Genomic DNA, 18218 nt, shown 5'->3' on the forward strand with positions numbered 1-18218 from the left:
ACAAAAGTTGGTTTATACAGGTTTATACACCCTTTCAAGCAAACGGTCCGGATTAGGTTTACCAATCCCGCAACAACAAAAAGAGTACATTGAGATCAATTGAGATCAGGAGAAACGTTAAACTGTAGAACATCCGAAATTTAGTTTTCTGAGCTCACGCGTTATCTCAGTCATCAGGTTGACACAAGATCCTTATATTTATCGTGTTTTGCGCCTGGATGGTATGCAAAAGAATGTACAGTAGAACCCTGCTTACCCGAGGTAATCGGGGGAGGAACCACCTCGGATAAGTGAAACCTCGAATTAAACGAAATACATTAACAGACCCTATCAATTTGCTCTGGTTTTGCATATCATTCAGGCGCATAGCTCGGTTCTGAAATACATGGATTATATATTTTTTTTAATCGACGTTTCTGGCAAGTTTATATTTTAACCTTAACTTACCAAAACCGTCAATTGTTAAGGTATTAAACAATATATGGCGAAGAAAAAACACCTTTTTGCATGGATTTTGGATGAAAATTGTGGCTCGGATAATGCGGAAGTTTGGATAATCAGAGCTCGGATAAGCAGGGTTTTACTGTACATATTTCATGCTATCTGTGGCACCGAGATATTTCGATTCATACAAATACTGTTAATGCCTTGGAGGTTATGTGACTTACATGACAATTATAAATTTTGTTTTAAAATAATCCTGTTCTAGACCTACATTTTGTGCATATTGATTACTGTTTGCATACTCAAAGGCGCTAAACGCGCTCACTGTTTATTGTAATTGTGATTTTTATTTACGGGAACCTTCAAGTTACAAAATAACTTAGTGAATAGGTCAAGGAAGACTTTTTATAAGTTTATAACGACTTAAAATGTATGATTATTTAAGCAAATAATGAAGTAATTTGTTGTAATCTCAAAGCTTTCGTAGCAATTCCTTTCGTAGTTTTTGAAAAAGATGTGAAACAACTTCCTTAAATAAAAGAAACACGTTGGTTTTTCTGATCAAATGTCTTTTTACAAAAAAAAAATTAATACATTTGGTAAAATTTCACAAAAAGACGTGTACTCATAAAAGAGTAGGTAAGGTATCCCTAGCCTAGATGCAAAACATTAAAAAGAGAAAAATGCAAAGAGCTATTCACTCACTCCTATAGAGAGAACTTATTGTCAAAAATAGGGGAAATTTTATCTCCATATCACTCACACATATGAGACATCAGTACAAAGCAAAGGATGTACAAAACATTTAGACGAAATTCATACTCCAGCTAGGTTCTATAATAGGGATACCATACGTACTCTTTTTCGATCGAGAAATGGGCGTACTCTTCTTTTTGTGAAATTTTACCAAATGTACTCTTTTTTTGTTGAAAGACATTTGATCAGAAAAAAACTTTTTACAATTAATGGCTACGACATATATATCTTCCATTTTATGAGTTTGTTTCACATTAGATGCAAAAACTACAAAAGGAATACCAACAAATTACTTTAACATCTTGTTTTCATAAACATGCATATTTTGTCGTTATAAAGTGAGCGCGACAAGCGCCTTTAAGTATGCATACAGTAATCAACATGTAGGTAGCAGGTAGGTAGGTAACATGCTTAAATTCACATAAATCTTAAATGATGATTGTAAAAGAAATGTACGCGTCAATAAGTAAAGAAAAATGGAAATGGATTGTTTTATATCGTTATTTTTTGTAGTTTTTCAGCATCATCATCTCAATACTGCTATCTCTATGAATAATCTATTTTTTGCATAACATCAACAAATTGACAGTATTTAAGTATACATATCTCGGTTTCCAATTACAGTAGAACCCCGCTTATTCAAGTTAGTAGGAGCCTCATCAGCTAAAACGAAATATGTACATCCTTTATCTTTTGTTTTGCATACCTTCCGGGCGCAATGCTCGATAATTAAATGAATCTTGTATTAATCTGATGGCTGGGAGCTCAGAAAACCGAAGTTATATCGTTTCTTCTTACTTTTTGGGTAAATGATCTCAATGTACTCTTTTTGGTGTTGCAGGATCTGGTAACCGTATTCTATAAACAATTGCGAGCAATTTTTCATGAAAATACTCTCGTATCGATAAAAACACGTTTAAAATGGTCCTATGCACCGTTTTGACCATATAGAATTAAAAGATTACTCGTGAATTTCATTAAGCGATTTAAAAAAGGACATGAAACGTCATGAATGAACATAGACCCTTTTCACGTGCTTGTGCTGATATAGGTTAAAGTTAAAAGCACCTTGATTGCCTACACAAAGGCGATATACAATACCATTAGCTATGATGTAAAAATATTGCCTAAATTTATGCAAATTATTTTCGGTGGAGTCTATGCTGACCAGAAATCTTAAATAAATAAATAAATACATAATATTATACAAATTATAAACTTAAAAGGGTTCGACATCAGTAATCGAACGTCATGTCACTACACCCTATACTGCCCCTTGAAGTTTTATTTTCACATTTTTTAGCCTTTAAGGGTTAGTGCGGTAAGGTAAACTAAGGTAAAAATTTGGTCAAGGGAAAACGCGTGTAAATCGGTGAAATCGTTTATTTAAAAAATCAAATTAAATTTCTTTTTCAAGTTTAATTAGTATAAAATTCAGGAAAAATATGTAGTTAGGCTTCCGCTTTTCCAAATCCGAATTGCCGGGCCTTACGCTTAACCCCTGCCATCAGATTTTGTATAGCCACCTTGTGCACCTTCTTCGCCGCAGAAAGCCAGTTTGCCTTGAACTGCTGCTCGTCCTCAGCAGTTTCTTTGGTCTTCTTTAGGCTCCGCTTGATAATAGCCCAGTATTTCTCAATTGGGCGGAGCTCTGGCGTGTTGGGAGGGTTCTTGTCCTTGGGAACCACCTGCACGTTGTTGGCGGCGTACCACTCCATGGCCTTTTTACCGTAATGGAAAGATGCCAAATCCGGCCAAAACAGTACGGAACAACCGTGTTTCTTCAGGAAAGGCAGCAGACGTTTATTCAAACACTTTTTCACGTAAATTTCTTGGTTGAGAGTCCCGGAAGCTATGAAAATGCTGCTTTTCAAGCCACAGGTACAGATGGCTTGCAAAACCACATATTTCTTCGCGAACTTTGACAGTTTCATGTGCTTGAAAGTATCTGCTACCTTTCCCCTTCCTTTTGCCGTATAAAACTCCTGTCCCGGAAGCTGCTTGTAGTCGGCTTTGACGTAGGTTTCGTCGTCCATTACTACCAAAAGACTGAAGCAACTGTCAAATCACATACAAACGGACCGTACCGACTTTTTGGAACCAGAACGTCAGTTCCCCTTTGATTTCAATGGCATTTTGGAACCAAAACGTCAGTGCGGTACTGAAATGTCAGTTCGGCAATTTCCTTCTCTTTCAGCCCCTTGATTACCACGCAGTCAAACTTCGTCAGCATCGTCGTGTACAGCCTCCGGGATCGCGCTTTGGTCGTCGTATTTTGTTTATCATCGCGATTTGGAGTCACTACCTTCTTGTAAGTCGATAGTCCGGCTCGTTTTTTGGCTCGATGCTCGATGCATGTAGACTATACACCCAGCTTATTTGCGGCATCTCGGAGAGAGAGGTTAGGGTTTCGCTTGAAACTACCGGCAACTCTCTCAGCGGCTTCCGGTTTTCGATTTTTCCCCGATCCAGACTTCCTGGCTGTCGACAAACGTTCCCCAAACACTTTAATTACATTTGTAACGGTTGATTTGGCAACTTTTAGCGATTTTGCTAGCTTTGCATGCGAGTAGCTCGGATTTTCGCGAAGCGCGGGCAAAATTTTGATACGCTACTCTTCTTCCTAGGACGGCTCTTTGACAACTGAAGAGTGAATTCCAAAATCAAAACAGGAGCAACATTCTACACACACACACCTTCAAAATGAGGGGTGTTCAGGTTTTTTGAATGCAAAATTGAAAGAAATATGTCAAGTTGATATTGACCAAATTTTGACCGTATCACCATTTATTCAGCACTATAAAAGATTTTATTAAATTAACAATATAATAAAACTTAAGAAAATTCGTTTCATACACCGTTTAAACAATAAAAACTATAATTCAATTTCAACTTTTTTTTGTATAAATGACTTAGTTGGAGGTCAAAAATGTTATTTCTGTTGACATTATTTTTTTTCTATGGACGCATAGCTCATGCAGTTGAAGGCTAGAACATATCATCTAGATTTTTTTTTTTTGAAAATTAGGTACTCACTACAATGAATAACTTCGATAAAACTCTCAATAAAGGAAAAGAAAAATGTAGGGGAAAACGTACAAGACGCACCAGTTAAGCACTAGAAGCTAAAGCACTATGAACTTAATTGTAAGTTCACGACCATTCAGGGATCACATTTACGTCTTATCAAAAAGAATTGATCTGAAAAAACACGATTTTGATTATATTTTTGTAAAAATCTTAAACAGCTAGAAAACAAGCCGCCGAGTAAGACGCCAATACTAATGGACAGAACGCACCATACCGAAAGGGTGGTGGTGAGAAATGGAACAATGATTATACATAGGTACGGAATATAATAATTGAAACACAAAATTTTGAATTACATGTTCATTGTATTTTCGTATACTAACCATATTTGGCGAAAAATAATTTATTATTGCTTAATTAACCGAAAATTTTACTTTTCAAAATTCACTTTTTTTATATCCTTATAGGTAAAACGCCTTAAGGTAGGCAACGAATACAATTTCTTGGCTGATATCGCGGCAAACATCGCAGCAGATAATTTTTTCGAGTCGAATATTAGTGCACCTTGTTAACTCAAACAAGGACGAAACATGTTATGATTATGCATTCTAATCGTAATTTAGGAGTCAGTAAATAAAAAATGACATTTTGTTTTGATATTCGGTTTTTCTCAAAAGTTAACAGCATTCAAAATTTGAGCGTAAAACATGTGGTCTTTCGGACATTTTGCCCAAATTTTGATATGATTGATTTCAGTTAAAATTTGTGGGAAGTTAGTAAAATGCAACAACATTTTTTATAGTCTTCCGAAAGTGCACACGAGTGGAAAAACGATAAGATATAGTTTCATCAGATTACGCAGGCTGGTTGACTATAAAACCTTATATGCTAACCATGAAAAATAACAAGTTTTATGCAGAATCCATTAATCTTGCTATTTCTAAGAATTAAAGTTGTTTCTGTGAACTTTTTACCTAAAAAATGCTGAAAAAAGCTCGTTTTCTAAAAAAAAAAATGAAGAAAAACACCATTCGAAGTCATAAACTAGTGTACTTTTGAGAACGAATGGCATGGGTCATTTTACCCTCTCAGTTTTCCCCTTCAAGGACTACCGAAGAAAAATGGCCGCGAAAAAAACACCGAATTCGAGCAAGTTGAGTGAGTTATTGACATAATATGATTTTTCATTTTTCACCTGAGGTGTACCGCAACCTTACACGGATGAAATTTTAATGAATGCATATCAAAAATTCTTCTCTATAGTGTCATTTTATTCCACAAACAACATTGTTGCAATTCAACCTAAACCTGCCTGTACAGAGCATATTGGAGTGGAAATTTTCAAAAATTTACTTTAATCACCTTGGATTTCGTTTTTGTGATATTGCTCAGTTGGCAAGTCAGTTGCTTCCTGAGCAAGGTTGCCGAAAACAGAGAAAAATCAATAATTTCACAGAATTTCCATCACAGAACACAGCATTTTAGAAAAATTCACAGATTTCACAGACTTTCGAATTTTTTCAAAATTCTATTTTTTTGTCAATGTAAATTTTGGATTATTATTTAAAATTGGAAAAATATGATAAAATTGGTAATGTTGATTAATTTTTCTTTAGTAAAATTATAAAAAGACGTAATTTGACTTGCATTTGAAAGAAATTGATGGAAAAAGCATTACAGAAACCCAGAATTTTTAGGTAAAATCACAGAAACTCAGACTTTTTTTTTCGTCAAATCACAGATTTTTTTTCGGCAACCTTGTTTCTAAGTCGATGTCCGTGAGTTCGAGCCCAAGAGTAAACATCGATCACAGCTGTACCGGATAAGTTTTTAAATGACTGTCCGCCAGCTGCATCGTTGATATAAGTCGCGAATGACATAAAGATGTTAAAGTGACTATATTCGAAACAAAAAAAAAAAATGCAATTTTCTTGAGCATATGACAAAGGGAATTAATTTTGCAACATAAGCAGGATTTATTGGTTGAATCGGATTTTTTTTAAAAACAAAAACAAATTCACTCAAACGGTTTTGCCGGAAGCACGACACCGGAACACGATCCAAATCCGATTCTCAGATCGTCATTCACGCAGTGACCCCGAATGGTAACCTCGTCATGGTCCTGCAGGAACTTCCGGCTCTCTCCGCCGAGCAGTGGAACCGTCTTGGTTCCCTTCCAGCTGAGTTCCAACATGGAGCCAAACGAATCCGAAGCATCGCCACTAATCGTTCCCGATGCCATCAAATCGCCAGGATTAAGATTGCACCCGGTAACAGTGTGATGGGCAATCTGCTGCAGAGCCGTCCAGTACAGGTTTCGATAGTTGGATCGGCAGACGGTAGAACTGGAACCCTTAGCAGCTAGAAATGCAAATGTGTGAAAGCAATAAGCAAATCGAATCAATGATAAATAATGCGACGAGAGACTTGACCAGCCCACATGGCGACAAACCGGTTTGTTGTTTGTGTCTGTCGCCGGGCGGATTATTCAATAACGGCTCTAGAATGATGAGAATGAGAATAACAAAATTCTTACGCTTTATGTCCACTTCCAGTTTGATGTCGAAGTTGAATTTTTGCGAATGCCTGAGATAAGGGAACGGTTGAGGTTCCTGAGGGAAATTGTCTACCTTGAATGGTTCCAAAGCAGCCACGGTAACAACCCAAGGGGAAATGGTTGTGCCCAAATTCTTCGCAGTAAACGGACCCAAGGGTACGTATTCCCATTTTTGAATGTCCCGGGCGCTCCAGTCGTTCATTAAAACGAAACCGAAAACTCGTTTGGCGGCTTCCTCGGCAGTTACTCGATCGCCAAGGTCAGTTGGAGGTCCACCAACGAAAAATGCTACCTCCAGCTCAAAATCAAAAAGGCGACAAGGCCCAAATGCGGGGTCGGCACCATCCACTGGCAGCGTTTGACCCAAAGGTCGACGAATGGGGGTTCCGGATACGACAACCGAACTAGCCCGGCCATGGTAGCCAACAGGTAGATGTTTCCAGTTTGGCATCAGCGCATTTTCCTTGCCACGGAACATGATGCCCACGTTCGTTGCATGATGAATCGATGAGTAGAAATCGGTGTAGTCCCCAATTTGAGCGGGCAGATGCATCTGAACAGTGCTTTGCGCAACCAAAGCTTTGGTTCGTAGAGCAGCATTGGATTGTAGTTCCGAACCTTCGAGGAGCAGTCCCTGAGTTATTTGACGAATTTCAGCCCAGCTTTCGAAGCCTAAGGACATCAGCGGGTTCAGCACAGTGGCAGTTAGGGCATTCTGAAGGTAAACATAAAAAATTATGGGGATGTAGGGAATTAATACACGATGATTATTGATTATTGAGACCTGCAAAAACTATTTTAAATAAAAATTTTGTTATTACCCTCATTTATTTCCTTTTCTAATTAATTACTCGAAAAAAGTTGTTTGGAAATCCCTTTGAACTATTTTCGCAGTTATTGATTACTTCTTTCTGTAGGTGTTTTTATTTTAAATACCATGTGCAGAAAACTTCGATGACTTCATCAACATTTGAAGAAGCGCATCAAGAAACTCTTGTGCTTAATTGAACTAACTTGTTGAAACCGGATTATTCAAAGACTTTTCATGACCTAAACACGGGAATACTTATAAGTTTATCAGCTGGATCGTATGGGAGCACAAGATTTTCGAGCGAATTTTGCAATAGGTGATATAAATAACGCACTAGCAATCGATTTAGATATTTTAGACCATACAAAAAATCGTTTGGCATGAATATTTTTAATCTGGAACAGGTTTGAGGCAAATTTTATGTTGTGCTTTTTAAAACATAGCTAAACAAATTATTTCAAATAATGCCATTACTTAATTCGAGCTAAGTAAAAGCTAGCAAACCAATTGCTAGTTTCTTATTGGAAGGAATTATTTTCTGGAGGCTGTAAGTGATTCTTTTTTTTCCATAGCGAGCGTAAATAATCTGCAGATATATAGCATTTACCTTTGGATGGCCCTTATTAAAATGAGGTTTTCCTAAATTAAAAGACACTGCCCTCACCCACGCCCCCTAATCAACTAATCAATATACCTGGAATACGACTCCCAAGCGCCTTAATATTAAGAAATTTTTGAAACCAAATGGTGAGAATTATTTTTATAATTGAAAATTAAATTGGAGTAAAAATTTTAAATCTGGAAACAACTTTCTAGAACAGGGATGAACAAACCGTGGCCCGCAAAGCTTTCCTGAAATTGAATTTATTATTTACTTTTTTTTCTAGGATAGATTGTTTCTCATCATAAAATACTTGAAAATCCTGAAGATAAAAAATATAACCACTTAGAAGTGGAATGTTTGTGTTCTTGAATATTGACGGCAGCGATGAAAGTTGAATAAATAATACAGACTGAGTGAACGATTTAGATTTCTTATCGACATGACTCAGTTTCAAAGCCTCGGACATAAATTCTGAATTTTCGACAAAAAGAACATCTGTAATTCTGTTATTTAAACCGAAAAGTTTGTAACGATTATCTGTGATGCGTTTTCAGTAATTTCATAATAAAATCATCCCAAGCATCGTTAATTTGAGTCATATTACTTAAAAATAAGCAATCCACATTACCAAAGTCAAAAGTTTTTCACGAATCAGCTTAAATAAGAAAGCCTATACCAGAGTGGTATCCAAATTAAAATAAGATAATACATGAAATCTGTAAAGAAAAATTTAGAATCAAGAATGTAAATTTTAACTCGAATGAAGTTTGCTTAAAAATTTGTCCAATTATGAATTTTTCACCGTTTGTAGAAAAAAAATCGGTCTTCGAGGACAAAATTTAAATTGTAAAAAAACTATTTGTGCACAGAAAAAAGGGTTTAAAGTTTATAGATTTCAATACGATTGAATGTCCAACGCTTAAAAGACAGAGATTTTCTTAAAATATATATTTCACACTTTAAGTTATCGCTGTGATTTAGCAGCATAATACTTTTAAATTGAATTGATGACGAAAAATACCATCAGTTCAAATGAAAAAGGGATTTTCTTATAAAATGGTTCTAAATTATTAAGGAACCATACAAAAACTTTCAATAATTTTCATTTTTATTAAAATAATAGGGAAGCAATGAATGTTTCTGTTTGTAAAAATAAATATTCACAAAAAAGTCACTCAATATCGGCTGTGATTATCCACCTTGCATTTAAAAAAGGGTGAATTTGGTCAAGGGAAAACGCGTGTAGATCGGTGAAATCGTTTATTTAAAAAATTAAATTATTTTTTTTTTCAAGTTTAATTAGTATAAAATTCAGGAAAAATATTCAGTCAGACTTCCGCATTTCCAAATCCGAATTGCCGGGCCCTACGCTTAACCCCTGCCATCCGATTTTGTACGGCCACCTTGTAAACCTTCTTCGCCGCAGAAAGCCATTTTGCCTTGAACTGTTGCTCGTCCTTAGCAGTTTTTTTTTTGGTCTTACAATAGCCCAGTATTTCTCAATTGGGCGGAGCTCTGGCGTGTTGGGAGGGTTCTTGTCCTAGGGAATCACCTGCACGTTGTTGGCGGCGTACCACTCCATGGCCTTTTTACCATAATGCCAAGATGCCAAATCCGGCCAAAACAGTACGGAACATTCGTGTTTCTTCAGGAAATGCAGCAGACGTTTATCCAAACACTCTTTCACGTAAATTTCTTGGTTTACAGTCCCGAAAGCTATGAAAATGTTGCTCTTCAAGCCACAGGTACAGATGGCTTGCCAAACCACATATTTCTTCGCGAACTTTGACAGTTTCATGTGCTTGAAAATATCTGCTACCTTTCCCCTTCCTTTTGCAGTATAAAACTTCTGTCCCGGATGCTGCTTGTAGTCGGCTTTGACGTAGGTTTCGTCGTCCATTACCACGCAGTCAAACTTCGTTAGCATCGTCGTGTACAGCCTCCGGGATCGCGCTTTGGCCGTCGTATTTTGTTTATCATCGCGATTTGGAGTCACTCCCTTCTCGTAAGTCGATAGTCCGGCTCTTTTTTGGCTCAATGCACGGTTGTAGACGATACAGCCAGCTTATTTGCGGCATCTCGGAGAGAGAGGTTTGGGTTTCGCTTGAAACTACCGGAAACTCTCTTTGTCGTCTCAGCGGCTTCCGGTTTTCGATTTCTCCCCGATCCAGACTTCTTGGCTGTCGACAAACGTTCCCCAAACACTTTAATTACATTTGTAACGGTTGATTAGGCAACTTTTAGCGATTTTGCCAGCTTTGCGTACGAGTAGCTCGGATTTTCGCGATGCGCGAGCAAAATTTTGATACGCTGCTCTTCTTCCTTGGACGGCATTTTAACAACTGAAGAGTGAATTCCAAAATCTAAATAGGAGCAACATTCTACACACACACCTTCAAAATGAGGGGTGTTCATTTTTAAATGCAAAATTGAAAGAAATACGTCAAGTTGATATTGACCAAATTTTGACCGTATCACCCTTGTTACCATTGGGGTATTTTGCCCAATCAGAACCCACCGAGAGCAAGCATTAAGAGCACTTGAGTGCTATCGTTAATAATCATTCATCGATAAAATATCGATAAATTTTCCCGCTTAGAATTTAATTAATGAGAACAAAAACTTTTAGATGACTGAAACGGACCTTAGTTAGAATAAGATTAAAATATTTAAACACAATAATCACAAATTCATTACAGTAGCGATCACTCCAAATAATGAATAGAAAGTATTCACTTTACACTAAATGACACGAAACAAAATTCACTACACATTAACCCAAACAACCCACTACGACCAACAGTTCAAAAACGTCAAGGAGAAAGAAACGTCAAGGAACGGAAATGCCAGTAAGGATGGGCAGCTTATCATCGTACTAACAGGCTCAATTACTTCTTTCCACTTCCAGTCACCATAGGGTGCACATCGGGCACTCGAAGTTATTAGAGAAGTCCACGTGAAATAGTAAATATCTAATATTTAGTAGAAAAGTTAAATAGTGATTCGTAAAGAGCCGAGAATCAAGTAAGTGATAAGCGCCAGCTCTAACTGGAGCCCATCCTAATCCCATACAAATAAATTCCGCAGGACCCAGAAGATTGGAAATTAGATTTGTGACCAACAAAGCACCATTTGACCCGAGGCAAAGGGGCCGGTGATTCACTATCTATTTCCGTCCTTTCGTTACTGAGCCTACATATAAGTAACGGATTGGTACACCGCATGAAGGGCCGGTAAGTTTCATCCAACAATCTTTACTCGCCGAAGCTTCGAATTGGCTGAGTCAAACGAGTCAGTGAGCCTTTCGTCCGACTCCACTGATCTTCCGAGGAGCGAGCGAGCTGACCCGAAGTGCTAGCTTCGCAGGGAAATTCTAGCACACCAAGCAGGAATTCGTCCAAACCACAAGGACGATCAGCCCAACAGCCACCCACGCTCAGGTCGTCGTTTTGGTCCCAGAGAGCACTGTTCGATCATTTCAAACGGGTGCGTAAGACTTCGGACGTGTCCCTCAGGATCCACCGCTCTGTTGAGGAGCCTGCGGAGCGCAAGCACTGCGGGCACCATCCAGAGTATCAAAGGGTTTCATCGCCGCCACGAGGGTGACATAACCTTCGTCGACATTTCATGCCGAAACATCAACCTATTGGCCTGTTGATGACCACGAACCTGAATCAGTTATTTTATAATATACAGGATTGAAATTTTAACGAAATTGTGTTTTCACGAGAACATCCGACCAGTCCCCATTGTTAAAGCCGACCCGAGGTTCTCCGCAACCTCTGCTCTGCTAGCCAAGCAAAAGAGGCCGCATGTGAGCCCACCCTTATTAGAATTCCCGTGGCTTGACCAGAAGTTCGAGGGCAGTTCTGGCCAGCTAAGTAATACCCTTTTACATTGTTTTTCCCCAACACATGTACTAGTCTTATTTTTTTTCTTCAATTTTTTTTGTCGAAAATTTGTCGTTCTTAAAAATGACGTAAAGAAAAAATTAATTCAAATTCAAATTCAAATTGGCCCGTTGCTTCAAAAAATTGCTCACCTCTGTTCTAGAAGACATCAAGTAGTTTTTAGTGCTTTGGACTAAATGGAAAAAAGTTATAGTTTCCTTTTTTGTACACATTTTCCTATACATTGTGTTCATATGAGAATCCAAAAATTAAACAAATATATCTGCAACAATTTCCATTCGATTTTGCTTTTTTTGACTTTGACAAACTCATCCTGAACTCAAAATCTTGATAATGGAAAATAGCATAGTCAGTGAATTGACTAAGATTAGGCCTAAGCAAGTCCAACTGATGCACACCAAGGTTGCCGAAAACATTCTGACTTTCTGTGATTTAACCCAAAAATTCTGTGATGGTTTTCTGCGACGCTATTTCCTTAAGTTTAATTTTAAATTCAAGGAAAATTGAGTCATTATTCCGGGATTATGATTTCGCTGTTACTGTTACCTTTCCATTGATTTCATATGAAAATATATAGGTACATTAGACCGCTGCCAAAAAAATGACTTCTTGCTCCCATATGTTTTTTCGATGCTTTTTGGGTTACCGAGCATCTGTGTAAAATTTGAGATGATTTGGTTCATTCCTGAGTTTGCGCAACGCGTTTCAATTTTGTATAGAAATTTTTATGGAAGAAGAAATTTTTGCATTTTAACTTATCCAGAGAATTCAAATACGCTTGGATTGGTATTTTTGATTTATAGTTTTGCCTATTCTTAAGCTTCATTTTTGGCTGCTTGACAAGCAGCTTAGTATTAAAAAAAAAACAGTTAGATTCATTTCAAAATAAAAACTCTGAATCTTTTGAAAAGTTTTTAAAAATGGTAGACTTTGCTTACTAGAGCTTTCAATAATTTCATGAAATGTTTTAGCAAAGGTTATTTAAATCAATAATTTGTCTGCCTATGCAAAGCAGTTTTTTAAGAATAAGCAGTTTTTTAAAAGTAAGATTTGTGCTTTGTTCACATGAATTGTACTGCAAGAATCAAGTAATATTTTCTACTTTTTGACATTTTCAGTACATCTCTGGCGATTTTTGAATGAAAATTTTTGTGTTCCTATACAAATTACCATACCTTTTACATACCCCATTTTTAAATTTACTTATACTAAAAACTATTAATGCTATCAACTATTTAACTGCTGCTGTAGTTACCTCATACTTCGCGGGATAAAACTGCTTCACCACGCTGAGATCAAGAACGTGTTCTCCGATAGCAACACCGATGCGATGTTGAGGCTGCAATGATGAACGAATGCAACAAAAAAGAATTATTATTGATATTTGTTTATTTGCACAAATCGTAATGACTTTGCCTGAACGTACGTTATCTGCGGTCGAAAAAACGCCATAGGGAAGATTCTGGATGGGGAAGTCGCTGTTTTCGGGAACCGGTACGAAAGATTTCATCTTGCGAGCTTCGTTAGAATATTCAACGGCAATAGTCGAAAGGAGTATAAATATCTGATATAACAACCGCAGCTTGAAAAACTGGTTCCGGATTTTTTTCGGGAATTAGAAAATGTCAAAAGGGAATAATTAAAACTGAAACCGAGAACCGCACTTCCAGATAAGCCTCTCAATCGGTGTTGAGAGCTACGAGTTTTGACCTGAACTGAACGACTTCAGAAACGTTCAGCCGTGTTTATCCGGCAACAAGTTGTTGTTTTCTCGACAGTTTGTTTTATGCCGGCTTTCGTAGCTAGATGGAATTTAAAACATTTTTGTTTTAGCATTTATTGCGCTTAGAAGCCAGCGATGCCAAACATGTTACTGAAAATTTTCTGATCTTGATTCAAGTCGAATTTGACGGTATATTGTTTGAGTAGAATTTGTCCAGCTCAGTTTGAAGATGGGGCCGATCAATGGTAGAAAGATTCGAATTCTGTAATTAAATCATGTTGTGTATTTAAGCAACAAACTCTGATTTCATTTCCAAATCTGCTATAAAAATCTCAATTTTTTCATGTGGAATCAGACTTATGAATTCTATAAATTATAACTTAGTGGGAATCAAAAATTTGAGTCATACGTACAAAGAATTGAATCTCACATTTAAATCTGATTTCTTGATGCAGATTCAAAGTCTTATAACGGATTTGAAATCTGAACTCGGTGTTGTATTTATCAAACTCGTTGAATTTATATCAATATTTAAATATCGAATTTCACTTAAACCAAAAAAAAAAATACTTGAAAAGAAATTTTTAAAATATTTCTAGTATCGATGATCTCTTTCTCTTTGCAATTTTTTTTTGAAGCACATTATTTTAATTTGTGTGTGTGGAAATTATTTCAAGAAATATAAAATTATTGATTTTTAAAATAAATAACAGACACATCACATTTATCTATACATACTTACGACACTTATTGCAATGCTCATTTCTGAAATTGGCATCACTGTAATAAACTCGATCACAGATTGATTAACATGGCACTGCTCAATTCATTGTTATCAGTAGTGTTATTAAGTATTGAAATTCTATAGAGTTCAACCTATAATTTGAATCACTAGTTCCCATAGTTTCCACGTACTACGTGAATTTTTTTTATTGAGTTTTGGAGAAAAATGCTATCCATTTATCTATGGCTGAATATTTGATGGCCTGGTGAGCATTAGAACTGGAAACAAACTAGTAGAAATGAATACATTATCAAATCTCGAGGAACTTCATTCACCGGCTAAATGATTGAAGAATCTGTAGCTACCCAGATACTATGATTGAAATGTTTCTTCACGATTCTTTATCTAGATTGTAGGTTATATGAGTTTTAAATATTTTTTTTTCAAATACCCAAGACGATGGGGCTTAAGCTACGCCCTCCTTATTCATCCAGGAGTGCAATTTAGTTTGAAGAACACAAAACTCTACTGGCGGCTGTAGCATGATATAATTCTAAATAGTCAATTGTCAGGTTAGTTAACCTCATAATTCAGGCCCGTGCGAAGGACCCGTCCATGGGGGGGTTTTAGCTAGTAATAATAACAATAATAAAAATGCATATAAAAAAGGAAATTGATATCTAAAACCATTTTCTTATTTATTGCCATCACACAAACTCGGAAAAAGTAAGAAATTTCACTGATACGATACAAAATATATCAGAATCAAAGTTTAAAATAATTTTTTTTCCAGTAGGTTTTTAATAAATTATTCAAAATGATGATCCTATTCTGATCTAAAAATTTCAAGTCAAGTTTTTGGAAGCACAAAGAAAATTCGAACTATGTTTATATTGCGCATTAAAATTAAGCTTGCTACCTCGAATCATTTTTAAATCTTTCCATAGATTCATTAAAAAATCATGATCGATTTAAAAAAAATGAATTAAAAAAGTGAAAGCTTGAAATTTCAAGCTTTGAATATTTTGTCGCTGTCAATTTAAAGTTTACTACCTCGAATCATTTCTAAATCTTTCCATAGATTCTTTAAAAAATCATGATTGGTTTAAAAAAAATGAATTAAAAAAGTTAAAGCTTGAAATTTCAAGCTTTGAATATTTTGTCGCTGTTAATTAAATATTGGATATTGAAATGGACAAATCAAGAAACTAATTTTTCTCATTAAAAGTTTAGACTTATCGGCTAGGTTTTTGTGTTCTTAAAATATAAACTTGTATACATGGGTGGCAAAACTCCTCAGATCGGCTTGTCCAGTGAAAGAGAGTGCAATTTTTTTGGTCTGCTCCCCCAATCGGTGCGGAGAGAGATAAATCGCACTGAAATGAAGAGTGAGATTGTCAACACATAAGAGTGAGCGAGAGCATTCACATCCGCTGATGAAGAGAATTCCCTTCTCCGGAAAAATCTGTTGCCCAATGTGCTGAGGAGAATTTGAGAGCTAACTCTGTTTATTCTTGGTACGTTCACGAGAAAAGATGCTACTTTCCGAATCAAAGCTCCCAGCGGTGTCCTGATTTTCTAGAAGCCGTCCTGATCTTAATTGCAATTGATTTTGTAATAAAAACAGTTTAACCTCTTAAACCATCTTCGGTTCAGAAGATATTTGAACGGTGTTTTTCGGTATAAACTAAAAGCCACCTTACAGCCTTCTGCTGCATAAATTAAGGCGTATACAGCACCGCTATTTCGCCTTAATTTATGCAATCTAAGAAGAGCTGCATTTCATTTCCGCCAATCTACTGGGGTCCTGAAAAATCCTGGTTTTTGTTCTTCGCTACCTTTTGCAAAAAAAATTCAAAACAGCTAACAGCAGTGGGCATGGTAGCGGAGTCGAAATTGTTTATATTTTTTCTACATTGTGTGGTGGGAGTCCAAATAATTTTTTCCTTCTTTACTCTGAGGTGTATGACTGAAACACAGGGTGCTCTTTGTTTAGAATTCTCTTTCTCCCACTCGAATGCAAATGCTCTCACACTTGCCGTCCGAGTCACTTACAGCTCGTGTAAACTCGGGTAACGAGTGGAGCACGATCAGCGAAAGAGGATTACACTCGGAAGCCGAACTGAAAACAGTGTTGGTCTCTCCCGGCTCTTTGTTATTTGAGAAGAGCCGACCAACCCTGCTTGTATATGTTCCAGAACTCAAAAATTCAGAGTTGGTAAACAAACACAAACTATTGAAAAATATTTCAAATATTTGTTTTAAACTATAAAATTTGGTAAATTTATTTGAAAATTAATATAACAAAACAAGAAAATTTAGTGAAATAATTTGAAAATTAAAATAAAATAATAATTGAATTTTTCGGAAAAATTTATTTTATTTTAGTTAAATATTTCAAGATGAAAAATGCAAAAATGAAAATTAAACATTGGTTGCATGAGGAATATATCGATGACATGTGATGATAATGATTCTAATCAATTTCGAATCGCGTATTTCAAATATTTGTTCTTTAGAGGCGAATCAGCCAGCGACTGACTTATTTCTTCTAACTTTCCATCAGCCTATAATTTTCACAATCTTTTAATGCTATTACTTAATGAACATAACTTTTACCGATGGGTCGATAAATTAAATGAACAAACAATACTAAAGATGATTAAACTCATCATTAATAAAAAAAAATATTTGAAGATGAAGAAGATAAATTTTTAACATTTTTGATAGAATTAAAAAAAAACGTTTTAAACAATTTTAAAATCTCATTTAAAGATTTTTTTGGATAATTCAAGAGACAGCATTAAATGATGGATTTGGTAGATTTTGAAATCCTGACCTCGATTTTGTCAGCTTTGTCTATCACATCTCGTTTTGGTGATACGTAGTTTATAAGTTTAAAAATAAATCAATTTTGAGTGAAATCAATCATCGATAACTAATGAACTAAAAAATCTATAAAAGAGAAAAAAAACAGATTCTGAATTTATCCGATAAAGAATAATATTTTGATGATGATGAGGATGATGATGATGATAATGAAAAATAATAAAAGTTCTACAGTGTTTTTTTAATTAAACGACCTTTTTTTTACATAACTGAAGAACATTGAAAACAAAAGTTTCATTTCATTCAACAAATTTTTTAAAATCTACAAAATGATTTGATGTCTTCTTTGGAAAATATATTTTATTCTATTTAGTTGAATCTTCTTTTAAAATATTCTATACAATATTTTCTTGGCAAAGTCGATGAAAACGTTCATTTATACATTTTTTGCCATTTTTCAAGGTTTTGTCAGAAAATTGCAGGTTTTTTTAAATAACTTGCACCTATTTTCAAAAGTTTAAGGGCATCAATTAAGCAAAAATAAGCGCACCTCCAAATAATGTAAATTGGGGGACTTGTGTAATTTATCGAACACTTTTGAATGTGAAGTTGAGCATTTAAAAGAACAATCAATACAAAATAAAATCGAGGCTGAAATTGGTTTTAAGAAAAATATTTCACATCAGCATAACATTTGTAATGATATAAACGATTATTTTGTTTGTGGTTTTTGTAAGTCAAGATTTGAGTTGAAACTAATAATGGTTTATTAAATTGCAGATCGAAATTGACAATTTGAAACAAGTTTCCATTCTCAAACGTCATACAG

General features: G+C 35.7%; 1 protein-coding gene across 1 annotated transcript; it reads right to left on the reverse strand.

Annotated features, from left to right (window-relative positions):
- Positions 1-6182: 6182 nt before the first annotated feature.
- Positions 6183-13884, reverse strand: LOC129760248 (fumarylacetoacetase). Its single transcript, XM_055757855.1, has 4 exons — positions 13540-13884; positions 13369-13452; positions 6767-7502; positions 6183-6591 (listed from the first exon to the last, which is right to left on the reverse strand). The coding sequence occupies exons 1-4, from the start codon at positions 13621-13623 to the stop codon at positions 6248-6250; spliced, it is 1248 nt and encodes a 415-aa protein (XP_055613830.1). The 5' UTR covers positions 13624-13884; the 3' UTR covers positions 6183-6247.
- Positions 13885-18218: the final 4334 nt, after the last annotated feature.

The sequence above is a fragment of the Uranotaenia lowii genome, unplaced genomic scaffold (genome assembly GCF_029784155.1).
Source record: "Uranotaenia lowii strain MFRU-FL unplaced genomic scaffold, ASM2978415v1 HiC_scaffold_53, whole genome shotgun sequence".
Lineage (NCBI taxonomy): Eukaryota > Metazoa > Arthropoda > Insecta > Diptera > Culicidae > Uranotaenia > Uranotaenia lowii.